The 25,704-nt window shown below is 38.5% G+C and overlaps 2 protein-coding genes across 3 annotated transcripts; one reads left to right on the top strand and one right to left on the bottom strand.

The window, feature by feature from the left end:
• The first annotated feature begins 34 nt into the window (after window positions 1-34).
• nemf (nuclear export mediator factor) lies at window positions 35-15,521 on the top strand. Its single transcript, XM_033643276.2, has 32 exons — window positions 35-218; window positions 335-403; window positions 1,816-1,918; window positions 2,485-2,610; window positions 2,713-2,861; window positions 2,977-3,044; window positions 3,150-3,239; window positions 3,372-3,445; window positions 3,530-3,600; window positions 3,705-3,780; window positions 3,887-4,027; window positions 4,200-4,408; window positions 5,896-6,069; window positions 6,181-6,244; window positions 6,497-6,585; window positions 6,678-6,781; window positions 6,881-6,943; window positions 7,062-7,174; window positions 7,366-7,423; window positions 7,534-7,592; window positions 7,670-7,790; window positions 7,868-8,129; window positions 8,223-8,265; window positions 8,346-8,395; window positions 8,580-8,757; window positions 9,972-10,049; window positions 10,196-10,414; window positions 10,531-10,566; window positions 10,685-10,791; window positions 10,872-10,915; window positions 11,023-11,102; window positions 15,257-15,521. The coding sequence occupies exons 1-32, from the start codon at window positions 160-162 to the stop codon at window positions 15,332-15,334; spliced, it is 3,255 nt and encodes a 1,084-aa protein (XP_033499167.2). The 5' UTR covers window positions 35-159; the 3' UTR covers window positions 15,335-15,521.
• klhdc2 (kelch domain containing 2) lies at window positions 15,510-23,704 on the bottom strand. 2 transcript variants are annotated; one of them, XM_033642019.2, is made up of 14 exons: window positions 23,628-23,704; window positions 22,679-22,975; window positions 22,516-22,595; window positions 22,295-22,412; window positions 20,440-20,552; window positions 18,913-18,997; window positions 18,622-18,705; window positions 18,274-18,354; window positions 18,107-18,165; window positions 17,795-17,904; window positions 17,635-17,707; window positions 17,328-17,415; window positions 17,185-17,237; window positions 15,510-17,101 (listed from the first exon to the last, which is right to left on the bottom strand). In XM_033642019.2, the coding sequence occupies exons 2-14, from the start codon at window positions 22,955-22,957 to the stop codon at window positions 16,978-16,980; spliced, it is 1,347 nt and encodes a 448-aa protein (XP_033497910.1). In that variant the 5' UTR covers window positions 22,958-22,975; window positions 23,628-23,704; the 3' UTR covers window positions 15,510-16,977. The 2 variants fall into 2 exon arrangements, with proteins under 2 accessions (XP_033497910.1, XP_033497911.1); XM_033642020.2 differs by having other exon boundaries at window positions 23,634-23,701.
• Between the last annotated feature and the right edge of the window lie 2,000 nt (window positions 23,705-25,704).

Genomic DNA, 25,704 nt, shown 5'->3' on the forward strand with positions numbered 1-25,704 from the left:
CCTGCTCCTTTTCGCTCCACATCGGCTTCCGTTAAACTTATCATTCGTGCGCATGCTCAGTAATTCCCTGCATGTTTTCCTTGCTGATGCTGCACTAGAAATGTGAATTTCTCAGTATTTTCTTTCCTTTTTCTAACTGTAGTCAGCTGTTAGGTCACCATGAAAACAAGATTCACCACCGTGGACATCCGGGCAGTTATTGCCGAGATAAATGCCAAGTAGGTGACATGTGTTAGCGCCTATAGCCGGGTGGCTAAGCTAACCGTCGCTAATGTGGATTTACAGATACAGATGTTTATCAGCCATTCATTGACTTTGCTTCGTTCTTTCACAGCTACATTGGCATGAGAGTAAACAACGTGTATGACATCGACAACAAGACGTATCTCATCCGTCTGCAAAAGTGAGGACAGTTTGATAAACTTGACTACAAAAGTTTCACTGTTATGGTTTTCATATGGCATGACTCTCCAGGAAAGTAGCAATACCACGATATGAAGATACTCAAATTACAAATAAAAGTCCTGCTTTGGAAATTGTGGTAATAATTACTTGCAAGTAAGGAAGTGTTATCACTAACATATAACTCACGAAGAAGGCATTATGCAGATTTGTTCTTTGGCTGACATTTTACAAGCCTACCTTATGTTTTGTATGCAAAATCTGTATCTGCAAAGTATCTGTCATAGAATAAAGTGCAGAATGTTCCTGTGAAATGCACTGTAGTCAAAGTATAAAGTAGCATGCAATGGAAGTATTCAAGTACAAGTACCCCAGAATTGTACTTAAAGGAACCGTGTGCAGGATTTAGTGGCATCTAGTGGTGAGGATTGCACATTGCAACCAGCTGAAACTTCTGCCATGTGCCAAGCGTGAACTCTCGGTTAAGATTCCTTCAGTGATCATTGTTTAGGAGGTTTTTATCAGGAGCTGAATGAACCGCAGAGGTCCCTTCCTCTCCAAAACAAATGGACCTGGTGATTAAACTAGTAAAAACAGTGAGTAAAGCAGTTTCATGATGCTGTTCAGCTTGTCACAAACGGGCCGTTAGCCCAGTACCTGCTAATGTATACTCATCTTCTGTATCTGATAACTGAGATCCAGATGTTAACGAGATTTTTACCAGGAGCCGAATTATCTGCACTGGTCTCTGCCTCTCAAAAACAAATGGATCTGGTGATTTAAACTGGTAAAAACACTGAATGAAGCAGTTTCATGTTGATAGATCAGTGTTTTTGCAAAGCTGCCTATCGCTGAGGGGCTGCTAACTAGGATGGCCAAACAAATAACTCTTATCTAGAGCCAGTGTTTGATTTGCCAGAAATAGATTTTCTATTTTTTGTAGCTGGACCATTCATTAGGAGCACTATTGGAATATAAAACCTTTATTTATTATTTAAAGCATCACACTGTCAGAGCACAGAGCACACTCGGAGCAGAGACGGAGCAGCAGAACGTCCCTCACATTGAAAGTGAAACTTAGCTGCTCATTCTGCTGGGTTTTAAAGATTGTCTTTGCAAACACTGTTGTCTGTTTTGGGCTACTGTACACTAATTGCGGTGCAACATGGAGATATTCGTAGATGAGGAATATAAATGTTATTATGTAGGTATAAAAACAGGACAATTCTTATTTACGGGTTACTTTACACTAAAGAAAACATACTTACAATATTATATTCCATTTTTGCCAGTATATCCCCCCCAGATCCTGCACACTGGACCTTTAAGTACAGAACTTAATATACTTAATTATATTCCAACACTGTCAGTCAGTATGTAGTATAACTCAGTGTAATTTTTTTTTTGTCTCAGGCCTGACAGCAAAGCTATTCTCCTGATTGAATCTGGGACACGTATTCACTCTACAGACTTCGAATGGCCCAAGAACATGATGCCGTCAGGCTTTGCCATGAAAGTAAGAACATCTTGTTTATCATTAGTTGTCAACTATTAGATTAATTGCCAACTAATTTGATAATTGATTAAGTGCTTTGAGTAATTTTTTTTAAAGAAAGAAAGTCAAAATTCACTGATCCCAGCCTCTTAAATCTGAATATTTTCTGGTTTCTTTACTCTTCCATGACAATAAACGGAATATCTTGTGGACAAAATTGTTGGCTTTCAAAAACACTGATTGACATTTTGCAACATTTTCTGACAATTCATAGACCAAACAACTAATCAATTAATCGAGAAAATAATCGATAGATCAACTGACAGTGACAATTTCGCCCTATTGTTGGCTTTTATAATATTTGATTTGTGATTCAAGTCAGATTTTACTGAGAATTCCATATAAACCCTTGTTTTCCTTGAAATCCAGTGTGGCGAACATCAACCGGACAATTTTAATCAATCCATACAGATTTTATATTTATGTCAATATCAGTACTAGCTTGTTTTTGTTGTGATTTTCCTGTCTTTGTTTATTCATGTATAAGTTGTGATGAAACCAAACGTTTAAAGCAACTTTCTCCCTAGTGTCGAAAACACCTGAAGACACGGCGGTTGACCCAGATTAAGCAGCTCGGTATCGACAGGATTGTCGACATCCAGTTTGGCTCAGACGAGGCTGCCTACCACTTGATTGTTGAACTGTATGACAGGGTGAGAAAACAGTGTGAGATATCAAACTTCAGATTACATCAGCCCTGATCCTGAACCATCACTTTGATACATGCCCGTGTGTTTGTGTATATCCACCTTCAGGGTAACGTCATTCTCGCAGACCACGAGTACACCATCCTGAACCTGCTGCGGTTTCGTACAGCAGAGGCAGAAGACGTAAAGATTGCTGTTAGAGAGCGGTACCCTGTGGAGAGCGCCCGACCCCCTGAACCCCTCATCAGTTTAGAGCGGTAACCACATCTTTACATGTTTGTTGAGTTTTTGAACATCCGTCATAACTCAGTAAACATATACTATTCCTGTACGAGTACATAAAGTAATTTTCTCTTGTGCTTTTTTACACAGACTCACTGAAATCCTCAGCCAAGCACAGAATGGAGACCAAGTGAAAAGGGTCCTGAACCCTCACCTTCGTAAGTAGTCAGGCAGCTGATACACTTAAGTTTATATGTCATACATTATCATATGAATGAACAGACTGAACCACGTTTTGTGTTCTTTCCAAACACCCTCTTCAGCCTATGGAGCCACTCTAATAGAACACAGTCTGATAGAGGCAGGGCTACCAGGCTCTGCCAAAGTTGACACCCAAGTCGATGCTGCACAAGGTATGCCAGAGAAATAAAGGTTACTATGGTTTTATGATTAATGGCAGTAGCAGAGAAGTGGATGTAGCAGTTCTACTTTGAGATTGTATTTTTTATGTGTAAATACAGTATGAAATCTTACTGCTTTTTCAGTTGCACCAAAAATCCTGGAAGCTCTGCAGATTGCTGAAACCTACATGGAAAAAACTGAGAACTTCAGTGGCAAAGTAAGTTGTTTTTCATGAGGAGTCTTTATGTTGAGATCCTGTAATAAATGTATTATATTTACAAACTACTTTGTTTAATTCAAGGGTTACATCATTCAGAAGAGTGAGAAGAAACCAAGCTTAACTCCTGGCAAACCCAGTGAAGAATTGCTCACGTATGTCTGGCTTTGTTTTACACATAATTGCTACCAAAAATACTTTATTCAGTTGTTTCTTTTAATAATACAGTTTGTCGATTCATGTTGATGTCTTCTTACAGATATGATGAATTCCACCCATTCCTCTTTGCCCAGCATGCAAAGAGCCCCTATTTGGAGTTTGATAGTTTTGACAAGGTAAATATTGTCATGGTGAGATAATAATGATCCTTTCTCCTTGACAATGTAAATTCAGACTTTTAGTAAGACTGCGATATGAATGCAACGTAACCCTCTCTCTCAGGCAGTGGATGAGTTCTTTTCTAAGATGGAGAGTCAGAAGATTGACATGAAAGCCCTGCAGCAGGAGAAACATGCTCTTAAGAAGTTGGAAAACGTAAAGAGGGACCACGAGCAGAGACTGGAGGCCTTGCACCAAGCACAGGTCAGTTACAGCCAGCTGTTGGGTTTGTTTGCTGTAAATGCTGCACAGTGTGGCACATGCTTTCCCATGTGTATGTACTTGTGAATAATGTTGGTGTTGCTGAGAAGAATTAGGTCAGCTAGTTTATCTTGACATTGCTGAAATACAAGCAGTCTTGTCTCGTGTGTTGCAGGAGGTGGACAGACTGAAGGGTGAGCTGGTGGAGATGAACCTGCATATTGTAGAGAGGGCGCTGCAGGTGGTGCGCAGCGCACTGGCAAATCAGGTGGACTGGACGGAAATCGGCATTATCGTCAAAGAGGCTCAAGCTGCTGGAGATCCGGTGGCCTGTGCCATCAAGGAGCTGAAGCTGCAGACCAACCATATCACCATGCTTTTAAAGTAAGACCATCTCATACACTTAAAGCAGCTACAAGGAACGTTGACTTGTCATCCGCATGTTTACAATATCAATTTAATTATTAAATCATATATTTTGGGTGGGGCAACAAAACGGTTTGAGTTGAAGAATACTATCAGTAACATTGTTAACACTGTGCTACATTACAGAGAAATACAAAACCGTACTAATGAACCTTCATTAATATAGGCCTATATTTTATCTACAAGTGCACGTCACACACTGAGTGAGCCGCCTGTTAATGATGCTGTCGGCAAAGCAGTAATGATTGTGCTAAGTGGCTAATGGGCATGTAGCTACTTCCATGTTTCAGATGATACGTCATGCTTGTAGTTGACCAATGAAGATGAGTTTACATATCAGCTTGGGTTCGTCCTTCACTTTCTCAAAATGATCCCACACTTTAGATTTCCTGCCCGACATGTTATTAACTAGCCTGTGTGATAACTGCAGGTTACTACTCTTGTGCCTTTTTTGCGCCAGCTTTCAAGAGTGCAGCAGCAGGTTGCATCTGAGGTTGCTAAGCAACCTTAACAAGCACCATATAGCCTGTTTACATAAAATCGTGAATGCATAGCTGATCTTCTAATAAGATCTTCTGATAAGTGTTGTAGGCCTATCGTCTGTGGGGCAGATGTAAAGCTCTGGATAGCCCTGCACTAACATGATCAACTTTTCTGTATTTGTCAGACTGAATATTTACAGAAGAAGGGAAAGATATCTGTCGGCTGTGATTGGTTTGTAATGTGACTCCTGTCTGACTGACTCTGTCTGTCGACTATTAGGCCGCAGCCCTAGTGCGTTTGTTTTGGAAGAGAATGAAAAAAAGAAGCTACTTATTTTTACTTCACTAGTTTTTTTTTTTTGTTTTTTTTTTTAAACAGCAGGATGAGCTAATGTATCTATTTTTGGCTATGTAAGATTAATGGAGGGCCAGTTCAGGATCGGTTTTGATTCCTTTTAAATCCCACAAGTCTCTCCATCTGTTGAATCACTGACCAAGGTTAAGTTGTGTGCTGTTTTTGCCTGTGCTCTATTACTGTCCCTTGTAGCTTTTTTTGTCCTTCGGTTAATTATTTTCTTTTTCCCTTTGCTGTTCCTGCCCCAGTATCATCCATACCCACAGAATATAGTGTCAGAAATAAAATTCTCTAAACAAAAACCTCCTCTTGCTTCCTTTGAACTGACTATGTACTACTCTTTACAAAAGTTTGCCTGGGAAAATGTAAACATAGGCTCTTATGGTCTGCCTGTTTCATCTGATTTTGTGGAGCATTGGAACCGAGAACAGGCAGTAACAATAACTATAATAGCCAGTCTTCTTGCTGATGGTCTTGTTTGCTCATGTTTATATGTATTTATGTATTAGTATTAAATTGAGGACTGTTTGATAACTGGTTAAAAACTCCCACAGACCACTCTACTCATTGTTACACCATTTGTCTCATGTTGGTCTTTTTCCCTCTAGGAACCCATATATTTCTGAGGAAGACCAGGAAGAGGAAGAGAAAAAAGATGTGGTGGAGGAGAAAGGGAAGAAAAACAAAAATAAAGACAAAGGACAGAACAAGAAGGTGCAGAAGAACAAGCCCATGTTAGTGGACGTGGATCTCGGCCTGTCTGCCTATGCCAATGCCAAAAAGTATGTTCACATCCTGTAATCCTTTAGATACAGAACGTTACGTTTGAAAAGTGTTGTTTCTACAGCTGATGGAGCTTGTCTTTTTTTTTTTTTTTTTTTTTTTTTTTTTAGGTACTATGACTTCAAACGCAGCGCTGAAAAGAAGGAACATAAAACCATCGAAGCAGCAGATAAGGTATGAAAGCTGTCTCACTCTACACTCTGGTTTAAGGCACAGGAAGTGTAAACTTTTACCCGCATGCAAACTCAGGATTTAGTTCAGTGTAAAGGTTAAGGTGACAAATTATTTTCTGATCAGCATCTTTAAGACCAAAGCAAGACCTGTATTTGTGTTTCTGAGGAACATTGGTTGTAACCAGCTGCAGTGTATTGACACAAGACAGCTTTTGTCATACATTAATGTTCATCTATTTTCATGTCATTCAAGGCCATGAAATCTGCAGAGAAAAAAACACAGCAGACACTAAAAGAGGTTCAGACTGTGACCACCATTCAGAAGGCCAGAAAAGTCTACTGGTAAGACTCCACCATGTCTACCTTTACATATTCAGACTTTGATGCAGTGGAACCTGTTTTATTCTCTCAGTCATTTCTCCCCCTTTTGGCAGGTTTGAGAAGTTCTTATGGTTCATCAGCTCAGAGAATTACCTCGTCATTGCCGGACGGGACCAGCAGCAGAACGAGATGATTGTCAAACGCTACCTCCGGGCAGGTAGTTAATGAACTTACACACACGCTCTTACCTTGAAAAGGTAAAGTACCTTCAAAATGGAGCTGGTTCATCCCCTCATGTGTGCGTTTACTTTGTCAGGTGATATCTATGTTCATGCTGACCTCCACGGAGCGACGAGCTGTGTCATCAAAAACCCCTCAGGTAAACCTGCGCATTTCCCTCCACTATTTGACCGAATGTTTTCAGCTCATCAACATACCTAATGTTACTTTTTCAGCTCATTTGTAAGTCCTCTTGGTCTCTCCACTTCCTGTTCCAGGTGACCCCATCCCTCCTCGTACCCTGACAGAAGCTGGCACCATGTCCGTGTGCTACAGCGCTGCTTGGGACGCCAAGATCATCACCAGCGCTTGGTGGGTTCATCATCATCAGGTGAGTCGTCAGTCTTATTCATGCCATACATTTCAAATTAAATGACAGGCTCAAAGGGGTTGCTGGAGTTAGGGTTAAAACAAGGTAGCATATTTGCTGCTAACAAGCCAAGAAGCAAGTGTGCTGTCAGATAGAATTGTTGGTATTATTTAATATTAATTAGCGGTGTTATATTCATTATTTGTGTTCAGGTGTCTAAGACGGCTCCCACTGGAGAGTACCTGACCACTGGAAGCTTCATGATAAGAGGTAGGACACACTAAAATATAACTTGTGAGCATTTTATAAGGCACCGGAGCCAAATATGAGAAGTGTATTTGTTAATTATGATGTCTGACATTTGACATATTTCCTCCCAGGAAAGAAAAACTTTCTGCCGCCTTCTTACTTGATCATGGGTTTCGGATTCCTCTTCAAGGTAAATACCATGATCAGCTTTAAGTGTGTTTAATTCTTTGTCTTCAAGCAGCTAAGTTTCAAGTTGTCTCTGCATAGGTTGATGACCAGAGTGTGTTTCGGCACCGAGGGGAGAGAAAGGTGAAGACTGTAGAGGAGGACATTGAGGACGCCACATCTAGAACTGCTGAGCTCTTAGAGGAGGGAGAGGAGCTAATAGGTAGCGTACACCAAATGATTGACTTTATTAACTGTGTATGCAGCAACTACAATCAGCTGACTCTGTTGCCTTTGCAGGTGAGGACAGCGGTAATGAGGATCAGGGTGAGGAAAGAGATGGAAATGGAAACACGGCTAAGGGGGATGATGGCGCTGCTGTTCCTGGGGAGCCCACGTCAAACGCAAAGACGATGCAGACAGAGCAGGATGACATGGAGGCGGAGGAAGAGGAGGGTGGAGATGAAGACAGCGGGGAGGAAAAGGAGGTGAAGAATGAAGAAAGCGAAGAATTCAGCTTTCCAGATACGACCATCTCCCTCTCACATTTACAGCCCAGCAGGTAAAGTTTCCTCTGCTTCACAATGGAACAAACACTTTCCCAGCTTTCTACATGCTCACCGTACTTAATGAAATCGTCTCTCCTTGTTTCTAGGAGTGCTCAGAACCCTTGTTTCAAAAAAGAAGTGACCACGCAGGTAATGTGTCATCTCAGGCCACATGTATTGCATATATAACACAGTGTTTCATTTAATGTAAGTAATTAATTTCTCTTCAGGCGGAGGCAGATTCACAGGGGAGGAAACACATGAGTGCCAAGCAGAGAAGGTGAATAAACTGAATGAAATACAACAAATTAACGTTAAGCATGTCCTTCTTTCTGTTGAGCTCATACCACAAACTAAAGAGGCTTTCAGCAACAGGTAGTGTTGAGACAAACAACATGCAGGCAACATTTCTGAGTGTCCAGTCATTGATTTATTCCTCTGGTGTATTTTGTTTTTGCCACTAGAGAAGAGAAGAAGAAGAAGCAGAAACAGGAAGGTTGCGACACTGAGGAGAAGACGGAGACTTCGTCCGCTGGATCAGCAGTCGATCAGGGATCCAAAGGTGGAGGAGGAGGAGGAGGAGGAGGAGGAGGAGGAGGAGGAGGAGGCCCCTCCCAGCAGCCACCAAAGAGAGGCCAAAGGGTGAGAGAGGAGTTTGATAAGATAAGATGTTCAGTTCTCAGGACTAAATCTGAATCATAGTAATACAACTTCTAAAAAACATGATGCTTTTTTTTTTTTTAAATTCTCTTTTTATTTAGATACTTCAGGGTACAGTCAGACAGCTTAATCATATTCAAAGCACTTATAGCCCTGTCTAGCAAAAAGTAAAATAGAAGTGTTAGGGTGTGTAATACAGGAGCCAAAATGGACCGATAAAGTAAATATAAATACAGATATGAACACAGAAAAACTCTATATATGAACCAGAATGTTGATGTTGAATGGGATCTGTCTTCATGATACTCTAATCACTACAAACAAGGATGAAAAAACAATTAAAAGTAAAGTAAAATAACTCAAAAGGACATAAATTCAACTTAAACAAACAAAGAACGAACTTATCCTGTTGCAGTCTAATAGAAAAATAATCCATTCCATCCTACAGATGTCATATGTAATGTCAGTCTAATCATTAGCTGTTAGTATTGCTGACTTTAGCCACTTTCTGGCAATAGCTTGCCTGCTAGCAGCGCTTAGAATCTGAAACGGATATCTCTCATGAGAGGTGAGGCAAGGTGCCCAAATATAGGGTCTCTAGTTTGAAAGGAATGTCCACTTTTTGCACAACTATATAACCCTCCTGCCAGAAAGGAATTAATGATGGACAAGACCAGAATATGTGATAATAATTGGCATCGGAGAACCCACATTGTCTCCAGCTGTTTGAACATTTGATATAGTGACTCAGGAACAATGAAATGAATGGAAAAACCTAGTGAGGTTTTTCCCGCACAACTCTCTCCATGATGCTAAACTTGTAGTTTTCCATTGTAGTTCAAATAACTCCTCCCATTCCTCTTCTGTTATACCTTGATTTCCTTCCCTTTCCCATTTTTGTTTTATATACAATGAGTTACATTTCATTAGTTGCAGCCCCCTAGAAAGTCTTGAGATGTTTTTTTTTTTAAAAATTGAGTTCAAAACCCCCCAAAAATGGAGCTTTTATGTTTAAAGATCTTCAAAGGAAACACAATTTAGAAGAGATAAAACTAATCAAATCCAACATATATTAAAACTTACAGAGTTTTTGAACAATACCTATTGTGTTACATGTTTATCAGAAGGATCAACCTTGAACCATAACTGATCCGATACTGTGTTGTTTCTGTCTTTGTTTCCTGTTGTCACCGCAGAACAAGTTAAAGAAGATCAAAGAGAAGTACAAAGACCAGGATGAAGAGGATAGGGAGCTGATGATGCAGCTGCTCGGGGTGAGGATGAATAAAAAATGCACCCAGCGTTACTATGTACTAACAATTATGCCATCTGCAAAGCTTTTAGTAGCAGGTGTAACTCAGGTCTTTACAGTTGTCATGTGCACACTCCCGTTAACAGTATAACTGCTTTTCTTCTGTAGTCAGCAGGTTCTGCGAAAGAGGAGACGGATAAAGGGAAGAAAGGAAAGAAGGGGAAAGGGAAAGACGAACCCGTGAGGAAACCAGCCCCTCAGAAACAACCTCCGAAACCTCGTAACGTGGAGGCTGCAGCCAAGAAACCAGAGCAGACAGGAGGAGCAGAGGGTGATGAGGGGAGACAGCCTGGAGAGGAGGGAGGTCCTGCTGACCAGGAGGACAAGGTACGTGACGCAGTGAAGATCAAACACCAGTGTCTGATATGTAGTATTTGTCTGGTGATGTCCCTCCCTTAAACCTTGTTTAAAAAAACTTCCGTCAATGGTTTCCTCTCTTTCAGGAGGATGAAGTGGACCAGGACAACCCTGGAGCAGAGGTGGAATAATTCAGGAACATTTTGGGGACAAATACATGTTAATTCTGCCTCATTTTAACCCACCAACAAGTTTACCAATGCATTAGTCTAACTTCAGTTTTCCTTTGTGCTGCCTCAGGAAGCCGAGAATCTGCTCACCTCTCTGACAGGACAGCCTCATTCTGAAGACGTGCTGCTGTTTGCTGTGCCAGTGTGTGCTCCATACACCGCCCTATCCAACTACAAGTATGTGCCATTACCTTTGTGTGTGTGTGGAAGACAAAGTGAGGCTTGCAGGGGCTAACTGAGTCATTTGTTTCACACAGACACAAGGTGAAGCTGACACCAGGCTCTCAGAAGAAAGGAAAAGGTAAGAATAGTGATCTGTTCTAATATTCATAAAGCCTCTGCTGATTGTTTTTACAGTGAAAGTTATTGCTTTTGGAGTTGATTGATTGATTTTCCTGTCCCTACCAGCTGCACGCACTGCAGTTTTTAGCTTTATGAAAGCAAAAGATGCCTCAACCAGAGAGAAAGACCTGTTCCGCAGTGTCAAGGTAAAGAAGTTAACTGCTTTTTTCGCGGTGTACTATGTTATATTTTTAATGACATTTCTATGACATACTATACGATGACTATGACTGAATTTTTGATAACATAATTTATGGTATGCTATACTATGACATTTCTACAGCATACTATTTTATGAAATGTTTCTAACAGCATTGTTGAAGAAATCTGAGGCAGTCAAGAGGGTCATTTAAAAAGCTTTTACTACCTCAGGGCTCAAAATTTTTATGACGTACCATACTATAATGTTTTTATGACACACTATACCATGACTCTCTTAATGGCATACTATACTGTGACTTTTTTTAATAACAGACTATGCTATGACTTTTTTTGACATACTATACTATGACATTTATTAGGACATTATACTATGAGTTCTTTAAGTTACACTGTAGTATGACATTTTTTTGATATACTATACAATGACATTTTTGGACAAATTATACATTTTTTTGAAACACATTATACTATGACTTTTTTATGACATGCTATACTATACTGTTATTTTTACATACTACACCATGATATTTTCATGGCATACAATACAATAACATTTTTTGACATATTAAACTATGACTTTTTAATGACACTTTTTTTTAACACATTTTAACGACAGACTATAATCTAACTTTTATAGTACGTTTATACGACTTACTATACTGTGACTGTTCACATTTTTTACGACATACTATTCAATGAATTTTTTATCAAATTTATATATATATATATATATATATATATATATATATAACATACTACAATCTCAGTTTTTCTAATCACATTTTGACGACATACTATGACTTTTTTCACGATTTTGGACGACATACTGTACTATGACTTTTATCATGATTTGGGACGACATACTGTACTATGACTTTTTTATGATTTGGGACGACATACTGTACTATGACTTTTTCATGGTTTTGGACGACATATTATACTATGACTTTTTTCATGATATGGGACGACATACTATACTATGACTTTTTTTCATGGTTTTGGACGACATATTATACTATGACTTTTTTCATGATATGGGACGACATACCATACTATGACTTTTTTTCATGGTTTTGGACGACATACCATACTATGACTTTTTTTCATGGTTTTGGACGACATACTATACTATGACTTTTTTTCGTGATTTGGGACGACATACCATACTATGACTTTTTTTCATGATTTGGGACGACATACTGTACTATGACTTTTTTATGATTTTTGACGACATACTATACTATGACTTTTTTTCATGGTTTTGGCCAACATGCTATACTATGACTTTTTTTCATGATATGGGACGACATACTATACTATGACTTTTTTCATGATTTGGGACGACATACTATACTATGACTTTTTTTTCATGATTTGGGACGACATACTATACTATGACTTTTTTTTTTTCATGATTTGGGACGACACACTATACTATGACTTTTTTCATGATTTGGGACGACATACTATACTATGACTTTTTTTCATGATTTGGGACGACATACTGTCCTATGACTCCATCCAGCACTTTTGGACGACATATTATACTATGACCTTTTTGGCACCTTTTGATGACAAAATAAAGTATGACTTTTTTTTTTCTTGTCAATTTTTACAACATACTATACTATGACTTTTTAGCCCATTTTAAGGCATGATACTATAACATTTTTTGTGACATAATATACCGTAGCTTTTTCAATAACATACAATATTATGACATTTTTAATGACACTCTATACAATTACTTTTTGATGACATTGGTACGATCCAACTTGTGAGGGGAAGAGGGAAGCAACACACCAGATGCCTTTGGCACAGTTAAAGTTATTTATTAACAATGAAAAAGGATACCATGACAAACAAGATATGAGGCAAAACTATAAAGCAAAAGGGCTTCAGAGGGCTGTTCAACTCAAAGAAATAAATATCACCAAAAGAGGACTCTTTTAAAACAAGTTACTAAATGTATCTAATGACATCAAAAGTGGAAAATAACAACCGAACAATCCTAAATTGTTGCTGAAAAATGCAAATTAAACAGCACCAATTCACCTTGTGTATCCAACAAACAAATCCTGTGTGTGTGTGTGTGTGTGTGTGTGTGTGTGTGTGTGTGTGTGTGTGTGTGTGTGTGTGTGTGTGTGTGTCAGTTGCGAATGTGATGCCATAGCTCAGTTCAAGGAACAGTTACTCCAGTGGCACAGAAAGAATACAATTACAATGGAATTACAAATCTACTTCTTAACACTCTTAAAATAAACAATCAAGAGACATGCTGGCAGGCAGAAAATTTCCCGCTATTATGTCAAGCAAGCTGGCTAGACAGATGTAGTGATTTCAGCTTCCAAGAACCCATCTGATTGGAGGAGTCAATTCGATGCTGCACCAGTCGGAAGATCCATACCAAGGACTGTGACACCTGTTGTGGAGGAGCCATCCAGTGCTGGCAACCAGAAGATCTAATATACAAGCAACAGAGCTACAAAATAGGGTCATTTTTGACATACTATACTATGACATTTTGTATGACAAACTAAACTAAGGCATTTTTTTCCAAACTTTTTTTAGCACATTTTGACAACATACTATACTATGAGTTTTTTTAGGACATTTTGACAACATACTACACTGACTATTTTTTAAGCACATTTTGATGACATACTATGCTATGACTTTTTTTCATGATTTGGGACGACATACTATACTATGAATTTTTTTCATGATTTGGGACAAATTATAGTATGACTTTTTTCCATGACTTGGGTCGACATACTATGCTATGACTTTTGTTCATGGTTTTGGACAACATAGTATACTATGATTTTTTTTTCATGATTTGGGATGACATACTATGCTATGACTTTTGCATGGTTTTGGGCGATATACTATACTATGACCTTTTTGTGATTTGGGATGACATGCTATACTGTGACTCTTTTCATGATTCATGACAACATACTATACTATGACTTTTTGCATGATTTGGGACGACATACTATACTATGACTTTTTGCATGATTTGGGACGACATACTATACTATGACTTTTTTTTCATGATTTGGGATGACATGCTATACTCTGACTTTTTCTCATGGTTTTGCACGACATACTATACTATGACCTTTTTTCATGGTTTTGGACGACATACTATGCTATGACTTTTTTTCATGGTTTTGGACGACATACTGTACTATGACTTTTTTTCATGGTATTGGGCGATATACTATACTATGACCTTTTTTCGTGATTTGGGTCGACATACTATATTATGACCTTTTTTCATGGTTTTGGACGACTATACTATACTATGACTTTTTTTTTTTCATGATTTATGACGACATAGTATACTATGATTTTTTTCATGATTTGGGATGACATACTATACTGTAACTCTTTTTTCATGATTTATGATGACATACTATGACTTTTTTCATGGTTTTGGACGACATACTCTTCTATGACTTTTTTTCATGATTTATGACGACATACTATACTATGACTTTTTTTCATGATTTGGGATGACATACTTTGACTTTTTTTCATGATTTGGGACGACATACTATACTATGAATTCATTTCATAATTTAGGATGACATACTATATTGCGACTTTTTTTTCATAATTTGGGACAGGTTTTAATAGCATATTCTTCTTTAACTTTTTTTTTTAATACATAGGATGTCAATTTTTTTTAAAGATATCTTTAAAGTTTTTTAAAATTACATACTAAACTGCAACATTTTTAATGAAATATTACACAATGGCATTTATATAACATAGTACACCATGATTTTCATGACATACTACATTGACTTTTTTGTTTTAATGACATTTTTTTTGACATACTATACTGTGTTGTTTTGTGATAAACTATAATGTGACTTTTTATGTTTTATCACATGCTACTGACTTTTGACTTTTGACTTTTTTATGACATACTATACCACTATGTGGTATAGTATGTCATAGTGCCATAGTAACACTATGGCACTGTTTCACTGGAATTGTACCTTAAGAATTAATGTGAAAAATAAATTGTGATATATACTTTTTTTATATTGGCCATTTTTCACTGTTTTCTGACAATTTACAGACTAAACAATTGATTTGTCTCTAATGCCATTGTGTGTTGTAGGACGCTGATCTATCCAGAAACATGCCTGGCAAAGTTAAAGTGTCTGCTCCAAATCTGCTCGCTGCCAAGAAGAAATAAGAGACGGGTAAACACAGACCTGTGGGACTCTGCCAACTTCATCTATATTACAAGCAAGACCGTTACAGGCTAAGATCTGATCACCACAGTACAGTTCCCCTGTTTGGATATCGATAATTTTATTTTAAATATTGATTGTATTTGTTGACCAACAATTTTTTGAAATGACAACATGTAAATTAACAAAGCTGAACAGAATGTGTTTATTCTTTGAGTACGTATTAACAGTATGCATTGTATTCTACAATAAAAAACACCAAGAGAACATTGTGCAAACCAGGCAAATACAAACAAAGCCCTACTGACATTAGGCATCTCAGTGCAACGTGACTCAACATCCAATACACTCACAATTTAAGTTATTGATTAAATAAAAAATTAAATGCTACAGGAGCCACTCATGACAATTTAGAAGACTTTATAAGCCTCTTGCAAAATAAAGAACCCACACATTTTCTCACAAATATATATATATATATATATATATATATATATATATATATATATATATATATATATATATATATATATATATATATATTAACAATTCTGTGGCTTCAGAGGAGATAGTCTGCGTTATAAAGCACTAGTTTTAGGTCTGTGAGAATTTAAACTATTCAAGATGTAGCAAACATCTGTATTATAGATCCTGCCAAACATTAGTTATGGCAATCATTAAAACAATAGACACCCTAAAAAGAAATATGCCCTGTTAAAGCAAACCTGTTTCAGCCTCGCACCATTTATTTAGTGTTAAGACATTAGACTCACATTTTAAGTTGATTGAATTTCTGAGTAAGACCAGTGAAAACCACAATTTCAACAAGCCTCTGGTGTTAGTTTTAAAGGACCACAACTCTTCCCTTAACTTTTGGGTATACCTATAGGATGGACTATAATCTTGGGGGAAAGAAGTCATGCCCTCTTTCCAAACTATATTTTGTCTTGCCTCAGTAACACAATGCATTTTCTAACAGGGTTTCTTTCAGTGGTCCTCCTGAAAAGCTGATCATTAGGGGTTTTCTGATCGTATTCTAAGCTGACTGCACTGGCTAACATAATATTAACACCTTGTTTTTACAAAGATAAGAGTTCCCTTTAATTGTAAAAACACAGAAGCACTGTCATAGCTTCTGTGTATTTGCAGGTACCAAATGCCAACAAAAATAACTTGTCTCCATCAAGTTTTCTTACCCAGCACAGACGTAGCAATCCGTTAATCTTAAACCACGCTATCACATTTAAGCTTTTGAGAAGGAATACTTAAAGAAGTCCTGCTGAAAAATTATGCTTAGCAACGAAATCGGAACAAAAACTAACCTTAAAGTAGTCCAGGACTTCGGCTCTGTCTTAATGCCGTGCACACCTGCACTGCGGCTCCGCTAAAGGTTGTACTGGCTTTGCAAGAGTTTGACCTATTGAGTAAAGTAATAAACAGCTTTGAGGATGGCCTGTGAACAGTGCCGGTCAGGACCCACTTCCAACAGTTCCATAGCTGCTCACTATTGCTTAGAGATTTTATGTGTCCACACACACATTAAACTAATGCTCCAATAGGACTACCTGCTTTGAGAATTTACACTCATCCATACATACATATACTCCTGTAATCCTCTGGACTACATTGACAGCTTCCTCGTGGTCTAGGAGCCCAGTGTGTTGACATGTGCCATTCTCAGTTTGAGGCTGTGCAGAAGGTGTTTTGGCAAGCAGTCCCAGTAACTGGACAAACGCTCCCTGTGCTGCAGGACGGCCTCCATACAGAATCTGGAGAGTAAGGAGAGGAAAGTATGAGCACAAAATAATAAAAGAACATCTGAGCTTAAGGTGTAAAATAAGTTCACGCTCACCTGACTAGTGATTTGGGCTGAACGTTGAAAATCAATAACTCGTTGCTGTGAGCCTGTCAAGTACATTAAAAAGGCAGTTCAATTAAGTAGAAAAGATTTTAATGCATTATTTAAAATTCTTTTTAAAGATATGACTTGCTTACAGCTCTGTGTTGAGACAACAGGTTGTTGGCACACCCTCCAAATACAAACACCTCCCCGTCAGGACCGGAGCACGCTGTGTGCCACAGCCTGAAATACACAATGTTCAAGAAGTGTCAATATACAGAATGTTTGCTCACAAAGACACATCCTTATGACTGATCAGAGTCATTTAGCTGAAATTTAAAAGGGATAGCTTTACTTATAAACTTATAAAGTACCTTATAAAACGCCACTTAAAAAAACTGAACTATCCCTTTAATGTCAACACAAATGTTGTGTGATCGCACATTAAGATGAGAGGTTTACCTCGGGCTCTCTGTGTGACTGTGTTTGAAAGGCTTCCATTCATTTTTGCTCACGTAGTACAGCCAAGCATCACCTGAAAAACAAATCAGTCTTTGAGACCAGCTTTCATTTTGATGTGGCGAGGGATTACTTGCTGCTCCGCAACAGGTGTCAGACTCACTCAGCGTCTCTCTCTCTGTGGTGAATCCTCCAAATAAGAAGATGTGGTCTTGTGACACAGGAGTGAAGGAATGCCAAGAACGGCCCACGGGACCATGCTGGGGAACGCTCCTATGACAGGGTCAGAGGGGAACATCAGAGCGAGGTAGACACAACAACAGAATGCTCAAGGGTAGGCGTGTTACAGTGGAATAAGGGGAAGAAAGATGTGTAACTTTTGAGGCACATCGGATTCAGATTTGCAAAACATGACCTGATATTAAAATGGTTTTAATTCTGTGGTGGGATCTGCGGAAAGGAAAAGAACACTTACATTTCATGCCACTCCCACGTGTCCAAGTCAATGTAGTACAGGTCATTTAGTCTGTAGTTCTGTGGGGATGGAGAAAGGAGTTAGCGTTAATCATTATTCATTTTATAGTGAATAGGTAGGAGTTTAAGACAGCCACATCTTGTATTGCTGGTTTTAAATTTCTTTACCCTGTATCGTCCTCCGAAGACGTAGCCTCTGTTACCAACTGTGGCACAAGCATGAGCTGCTCTGGGTGATGGGGTGTTCCCCTACATCAGGCAACAGAGAGAAAATGAATAGAGTCAAACATTTCCAGTGTTGTTTATTCTAAAGAGTTGCAGTAAACAAAGAAAAAAGTACTCGGATTATGGCAGGATAATGACTGGAACAACAGATGAAAAATGAAGTCTGTTTAAAGAGGATGAGGCTTTTGTTTGCTACAGGGTGTTGAGTTGGTTCTCAACACGAGCATGCATGCAGGTGTGTATGGTTGTGTTGTGTGACATGAAATTGGTAGTGTCTGTGCATGTGCTCACCTTGGTGTTGGGCTGGCTCCATGTAGACATCTCCAGGTCCAGGATATGGATGTGATTGTTCCAGCCTCGTCCAGGGCTGTCCCACTGCAGCAGCAGACAAAAATGAATATTTTTATAAGTCAAATGTAAATAAACTGTTTCTTTACCGGAAATAGACACTCCAGCCTTTTTTGTATAACTTGCTAAGAGAATTTACTTTTAAACTTATAAAACTGAGAAATAAACACTGATTAAAAAGATATAGCACTTGAAGTCAGTCGTTATCATGTGCAGAAGAAATGGTGCACTGACCACAAGTGAAGATGATTCATCATATTCAAACGTCCCTTGATGATGTCCTTGCGCAGCATAGCCGTAACCCCCAAAGAATATAAGTCTGTGGAAACATTATCAGAAAAAACTCACTTAAAATATGCCTCCCAAGATAATAATCTGTGACTACTCTTATGCATTTATTATTTACTGTAGTATTAACTTCTCATTCTGTGGTTAATGTGATCGCACAGCTGAAACTTGATGGCCACATGAAGGAAAAAAGTTTTCTTCACAAATGTCTCCATAGTGAAAAAAATAGAATCCAAAAATAAAGACAATTCTTGATGAATTGGAGTAAATGGGGGCTGCGTTTAACAACAGCAAAACTACTTTAAAACATTTGTTTACAGACTTTCACACAACTTGAGCATACTCACACACGGACAGGTAACACACCTGGGCAAGTACATGCGTTTGATAAATGTGGTAAATGGGATGCACTTTTAAATGTACATGTATGCCCAGGCACAGCTACTCATATGCAGAAATGTTTTCAATAGTATGGTTTTAGCAAAAATGTATGTATTTGGAATGTACACAAGTGGGAGAGATTTTCCTCAAGAGCTTTCAACCAGAAAGTGATCTCTGGGTTAAGGTTAAGAAAACAAGTTGTGGTTTTAAATGGAATAGATTTCTATCAGAGAGGGCTTTTTTGGAGAAAGCCTACAAGGAAAATTCTCCCATGTGTTCTGAGCATACGACTGGACAATACAAATGATGTTTTGTGAGTGTAGTATTCCTTTATTGCAGGGGTGTCAAACATACGGCCCACCAAAGCGTCTAATCCGGCCCCCTAGACAACTTAACACACCTAATGTTGATGCTCATGAAGGCTGAGAAGTTTCAGGAGCAGTTTAAACAGTGAGCAGAGACTTCATGTAAAACGCTGCCTTAGAGGCTTTTTCCACTCTGACCAGAATAGAGCTCTCTGACATAACAATGAATACTCTCCATGGTCATTTTTAAAGATATTGAACATTGTGCAATATACTGTAAACCAGCAGCTTCAGTGCAAAAGAATCTGCATCAGACTTCTGTGTTAAAACAGTATGGGTGGAACCCTGCTGCTGAGGCACTGACAGAACTTCAGATTGTAAATGGTTTGTAAGGCAGGGGATGACTTAACCTGCTCCTTCAGCAGCTTCCACTTCAGTGGAAAATTATGAAAAAAGGTCACATGTAATGAAAGTGAGTACTAGACTGACTGAATGTGGAAAAACTAAGACACGCTGTTGAATTTGCACATCATTTTTCCTGAGGATATCACAGGCTGTTCATCATTTGTTTTGTATATGAACGAATGTTTTTAGAATGGACGTCTTCACCATTTAAAAAAAAAAAAGGGAAAATTTGAAGCAGTTTATATTTAAAGATTATTATGCAGTGGTTTCACTGGTCCGGCCAACTTGAAATTGAGCTGTGGCCCATGAACTAAAATAAGTTTGACACCCCTGCTTTAATCTTTACTTGTAAAACAAGGAAGAAAAGACAGTCATCCCTCACCTGTTCTTCTGAACCCAGCACCCTAGCTTGTCCTTGCAGGATGGCGGGAGTCCTTTAAGGTCCCTCATTTCCTCCCAAACAAGGGTGGGAGCTCTCAGTGGCAGGCGGTAGATCTGCAAAGTACAGCACATACAGTACAGGCCAAAAGTTTGGACACACCTTCTCATTCAATGCGTTTTCTTTATTTTCATGACTATTTACATTGTAGATTCTCACTGAAGGCATCAAAACTATGAATGAACACATGTGGAGTTATGTACTTAACAAAAAAAGGTGAAATAACTGAAAACATGTTTTATATTCTAGTTTCTTCAAAATAGCCACCCTTTGCTCTGATTACTGCTTTGCACACTCTTGGCATTCTCTCCATGAGCTTCAAGAGGTAGTCACCTGAAATGGTTTCCACTTCACAGGTGTGCCTTATCAGGGTTAATTAGTGGAATTTCTTGCTTTATCAATGGGGTTGGGACCATCAGTTGTGTTGTGCAGAAGTCAGGTTAATACACAGCCGACAGCCCTATTGGACAACTGTTAAAATTCATATTATGGCAAGAACCAATCAGCTAACTAAAGAAAAACCAGTGGCCATCATTACTTTAAGAAATGAAGGTCAGTCAGTCCGGAAAATTGCAAAAACTTTAAATGTGTCCCCAAGTGGAGTCGCAAAAACCATCAAGCGCTACAACGAAACTGGCACACATGAGGACCGACCCAGGAAAGGAAGACCAAGAGTCACCTCTGCTTCTGAGGATAAGTTCATCCGAGTCACCAGCCTCAGAAATCGCAAGTTAACAGCAGCTCAGATCAGAGACCAGATGAATGCCACACAGAGTTCTAGCAGCAGACCTGTTAAGAGGAGACTGCGCCAATCAGGCCTTCATGGTCAAATAGCTGCTAGGAAACCACTGCTAAGGAGAGGCAACAAGCAGAAGAGATTTGTTTGGGCCAAGAAACACAAGGAATGGACATTAGACCAGTGGAAATCTGTGCTTTGGTCTGATGAGTCCAAATTTGAGATCTTTGGTTCCAACCGCCGTGTCTTTGTGAGACGCAGAAAAGGTGAACGGATGGATTCCACATGCCTGGTTCCCACTGTGAAGCATGGAGGAGGAGGTGTGATGGTGTGGGGGTGTTTTGCTGGTGACACTGTTGGGGATTTATTCAAAATTGAAGACACACTGAACCAGCATGGCTACCACAGCATCCTGCAGCGACATGCCATCCCATCCGGTTTGCGTTTAGTTGGATGATCATTTATTTTTCAACAGGACAATGACCCCAAACACACCTCCAGGCTGTGTAAGGGCTATCTGACCAAGAAGGAGAGTGATGGAGTGCTGCGGCAGATGACCTGGCCTCCACAGTCACCGGACCTGAACCCAATCGAGATGGTTTGGGGTGAGCTGGACCGCAGAGTGAAGGCAAAGGGGCCAACAAGTGCTAAACACCTCTGGGAACTCCTTCAAGACTGTTGGAAAACCATTTCAGGTGACTACCTCTTGAAGCTCATGGAGAGAATGCCAAGAGTGTGCAAAGCAGTAATCAGAGCAAAGGGTGGCTATTTTGAAGAAACTAGAATATAAAACATGTTTTCAGTTATTTCACCTTTTTTTGTTAAGTACATAACTCCACATGTGTTCATTCATAGTTTTGATGCCTTCAGTGAGAATCTACAATGTAAATAGTCATGAAAATAAAGAAAACGCATTGAATGAGAAGGTGTGCCCAAACTTTTGGCCTGTACTGTATATAATCGCAAACAGCAAGCTATCCTACTTCAAGGTCTTATATTTGAAAATATATTTGAGAATGAAGAAGAAGAAGAAATTTGCTCCATGTAAGACACAAACTGTACCCTGTTTGTGTTGCCCCTGGCATGATGACCTCCAAATAAGTAGAGTACTCCATCAACACACACCCCACAGCTGCCTGACATGGACGTGTGCAGGTTGCCACCGGCTACATGCTTTGCCCTGTGAAGATTCAAGGGTTTTTTTGTCTATTTTTTGTGCAAATAACACATTTAGCGCTGATGACTATGGTATAAATGTGCAACTTAAATGTAAGAGCTATTACCAAACTCCTGACTCCATGTTGTACGTCCAGATCTCATTTCTCGGCAGGTACAAGTCAAAGAATCCGTGGTTTTGAGCATTCTTGTACAGAGAGAGAATAAAATGTGATTTAAATGAATATAAAGACTGTAGCAGAAATGTAGTTTACCTAATAAAGTCCTTACCTTGTATCCACCCCACACATACATAATATTTCTGTCCACCACTGCTATATGACCACTGCGCTCAGCTGGGGTATCCAGCTCAAACGACTCAGACGCCTCAGTGTCCAAGGGCTGTTCATCCTCCACCTCCTCCTCCTCATCTTCCTCGTCCTCATCCATGTCGTCATTCACCATCCAAGCAAACAGTCTGTCATTTTCATCCCTGTCAGAGTCGTTGTCATCCTCTCTGGCTGGCACATCCCCCATGTCTTCCTCCATCTCTGCCATTCTCTCTGCCATGTCAGTCTCTGCTGTCTCCTGTCAGGACAGGAAGCAATAAAGAGGTATCATCTAGGTTAGAGCTGAGAGGATTATTCGATTAACTGATTAGCCATTTCTTTTTCAATAATCTAATTTAAAAAAAGGGAAACAGAAAACGACCCACATATATAGCAATGGATGTCACATACTGATTTTCCAGCTAACATTAGTGATAATAGAGTAGACACAACATCGGCCTATTTTTTTCCTGTAAGTTTAACAGTCTCTATTAAAGTTCTCTTTTAATCCACCTTTACTCACTTTGTTAGCGAGAACATCTCTGATTTAGGGCAACGACGTTCGCTGGCAGCACGATTACTGCTGACCTACTTTGCTAGCTTAACTATTTAGGTTACACCAACGTTAGCTGTTAGCTTAGCTTTTGTCTCAGAGAGGAAACTAACTGAAGGTCCAAATTAACCGATAATTTATTTAATGTCGTAAACTGGTCACTTGGCTGGTCACCAACGGGCCGAGCAGGTTAACAGCTGTTCGTCAGTTAACATTCGTCAGTTAGCTACAGGACCTTTGTAAACTCGAAAACACAAAACATTTAACGACTCGGTGTAAGAAAATGCTAAATAAATGTATTGGCTATCAAAGCTAACCTACATGTCACTGCTGCTGTGGTAAAATAATTTGCACTCACCTTTACCTTGTGATATCAGAGGTTAGTTTATCCTGCAAAATCCAAAAGCAGCACGCCATGTATTTGAGGTCATCACAAGTATTCTGGGGGCACGACCGGAAGTTGTCGACATCTACGATCCGCCATCTTGATAAGGTCGGAAATAAACAAAACAAAGTAATTAAATTAAATTAAATTAAACTAAATTAATAAGTAAGGTCGACATAAAATAAAGTAGATCATTAATTAGTTTTTAAAATATGACATATGCATATACATCACAGCTATTGAAATTTATATTGTTTGCTGATAACACAAATATACTGGGGTGTGGTGAGAATTTGCAGCAACTTTTGGACTTAAACACATCAGAACTAGGCAAAATAAAAAATATGGTTAGACATAAACAAGCTTTCACTAAACTTGAGTAAAACAAAAATAATGGTATTTGGAAACAGAAGAATCAACAATCAAGCAGGGGTGCGTATAGAGGGTGTTAGTATAGAAAGGGTACACGAAATCAAATTCCTTGGGATGATTATAGATGATAAAATTTGCTGGAAACCTCACATCAAACATATCCACACTAAACTGTCTAGAAGCATCTCAGTCCTAGGCAAGGCAAAGCACTTTCTGAACCACAGGTCACTCCACATTCTGTACTGCTCACTAGTATTACCGTATTTAAACTCATACATAAGTTCTTTACAGCCACTACTCAGTCTACAAAAACGAGCTATTAGAATAATTCACAATGTCGGATTTCGGGAACACACCAATTCATTATTAAAAAAATCTAAAATAGTTAACCTTTATGACATGGTGCAAAATCAAACAGCAGTATTCATGTGTAAACCAAGAAATAATCTTCTACCACATAACATAGGAAATATTTCAGGAAAGAGAGGGTGGGTATAATTTAAGGGGGGGGGGGGGGATTAAACTTCAAAACTCCAAAAATTCGCACATCAAAGAAAAGACTGTCTTTATCAACTGCTGGGGTGAGACTATGGAACAGTCTGAATGTGGAGTTACAACAATGTCCAAACATGAATCACTTTAAAAACAGGTATAAACACATGGTTTTCACTAAATACAAGGAGGAGGGATTACAACAGTCATAACTGATATGTTATATGTAAGTGAGTGTGTCTATATGTTGTTGTCATTGTTATTGTATGTCATTGTCATTATTGTAGTCGTTGTTGTTGTTTGTTGCTTGTTGTTATTATTATTGTTACTATTATCATTACTATTGTTGTTGTTATTACAGTATTATTATTATTATTATTGATATGAGTATTGAGTGAACAAGGGGTAGGACCAGATAAGTGTATACTTCTTTCTACTCCTTTTGAACATGTAAATGAGATGTGAATCTATTGTTTTCTTCTCTAATTGTCTTAATCAATTGCTTATTTTTATTATTTTTTTATTTTTACGTTTGAATAAATAAATTAAATCAAATAAAAAAAATCAATCAATTCTTTATTTAAACAACACACAAAAAAATAATAATTTTGGCAGATATATAGATGAGGAAAGGTTGTGTTAGGGGAGTGCATATTTATTTTATAAAGGTGGGTGGTACTTGGACTGTAAATAAACTGGGTTTATTACTTATTTATTTAATTAGGTTGTCAATAGCCGAGGGATAGTTGCATATTAGTTGTCAATGCATTTGGGAAGTTGTTGAAATACTGTATGAGTTACAAGAAGAAATGTAAGAAAGTGGTAGAAACATAGGTTTTACTTCTACCTACTCCTTTTGTTATCTTTGTCTTGTTTGTTTTTTATTTTTGGTTTGAAATAAAGTCGTTCATTCATTCACAGTGTAAAAAGGACTCAGTACACAGTTAAGAGTATACAAGCACAACAATAACAATAAGATAATAAGAGCCGATACCACAAAAAAATATTATAAGATATACAGATGTCAAGTATCTTTATAGCCTTTTTGTTGATCGAATCAAAGAGCAATGTCATGTAGTGTTCAACATCTGTCAGAGAAACACCAATGTGAGGTTTATCAATGCTAAACTTACATTTATGGATAAAATACTTTGCCAGAATCTTTACCAAGTTAATCATAAATAAA

This window comes from Epinephelus lanceolatus, chromosome 15, assembly GCF_041903045.1.
Source record: "Epinephelus lanceolatus isolate andai-2023 chromosome 15, ASM4190304v1, whole genome shotgun sequence".
NCBI lineage: Eukaryota > Metazoa > Chordata > Actinopteri > Perciformes > Serranidae > Epinephelus > Epinephelus lanceolatus.

Bases quoted from the DNA above. Each gene is read 5' to 3' on its own strand.
- nemf (XM_033643276.2), top strand. From the start codon at position 160: ATGAAAACAAGATTCACCACCGTGGACATCCGGGCAGTTATTGCCGAG. The intron at 4,028-4,199 runs GTCAGTTACAGC...CGTGTGTTGCAG, and splicing joins AGGCCTTGCACCAAGCACAG to GAGGTGGACAGACTGAAGGG. The intron at 7,791-7,867 runs GTAGCGTACACC...TTGCCTTTGCAG, and splicing joins GGAGGGAGAGGAGCTAATAG to GTGAGGACAGCGGTAATGAG.
- klhdc2 (XM_033642019.2), bottom strand. From the start codon at position 22,957: ATGGCAGAGAGAATGGCAGAGATGGAGGAAGACATGGGGGATGTGCCA. The intron at 20,553-22,294 runs GTACAGTTTGTG...TGTACTTTGCAG, and splicing joins CCAGGGGCAACACAAACAGG to ATCTACCGCCTGCCACTGAG. The intron at 18,706-18,912 runs GTCAGTGCACCA...CTGCTGCTGCAG, and splicing joins ATGAATCATCTTCACTTGTG to TGGGACAGCCCTGGACGAGG.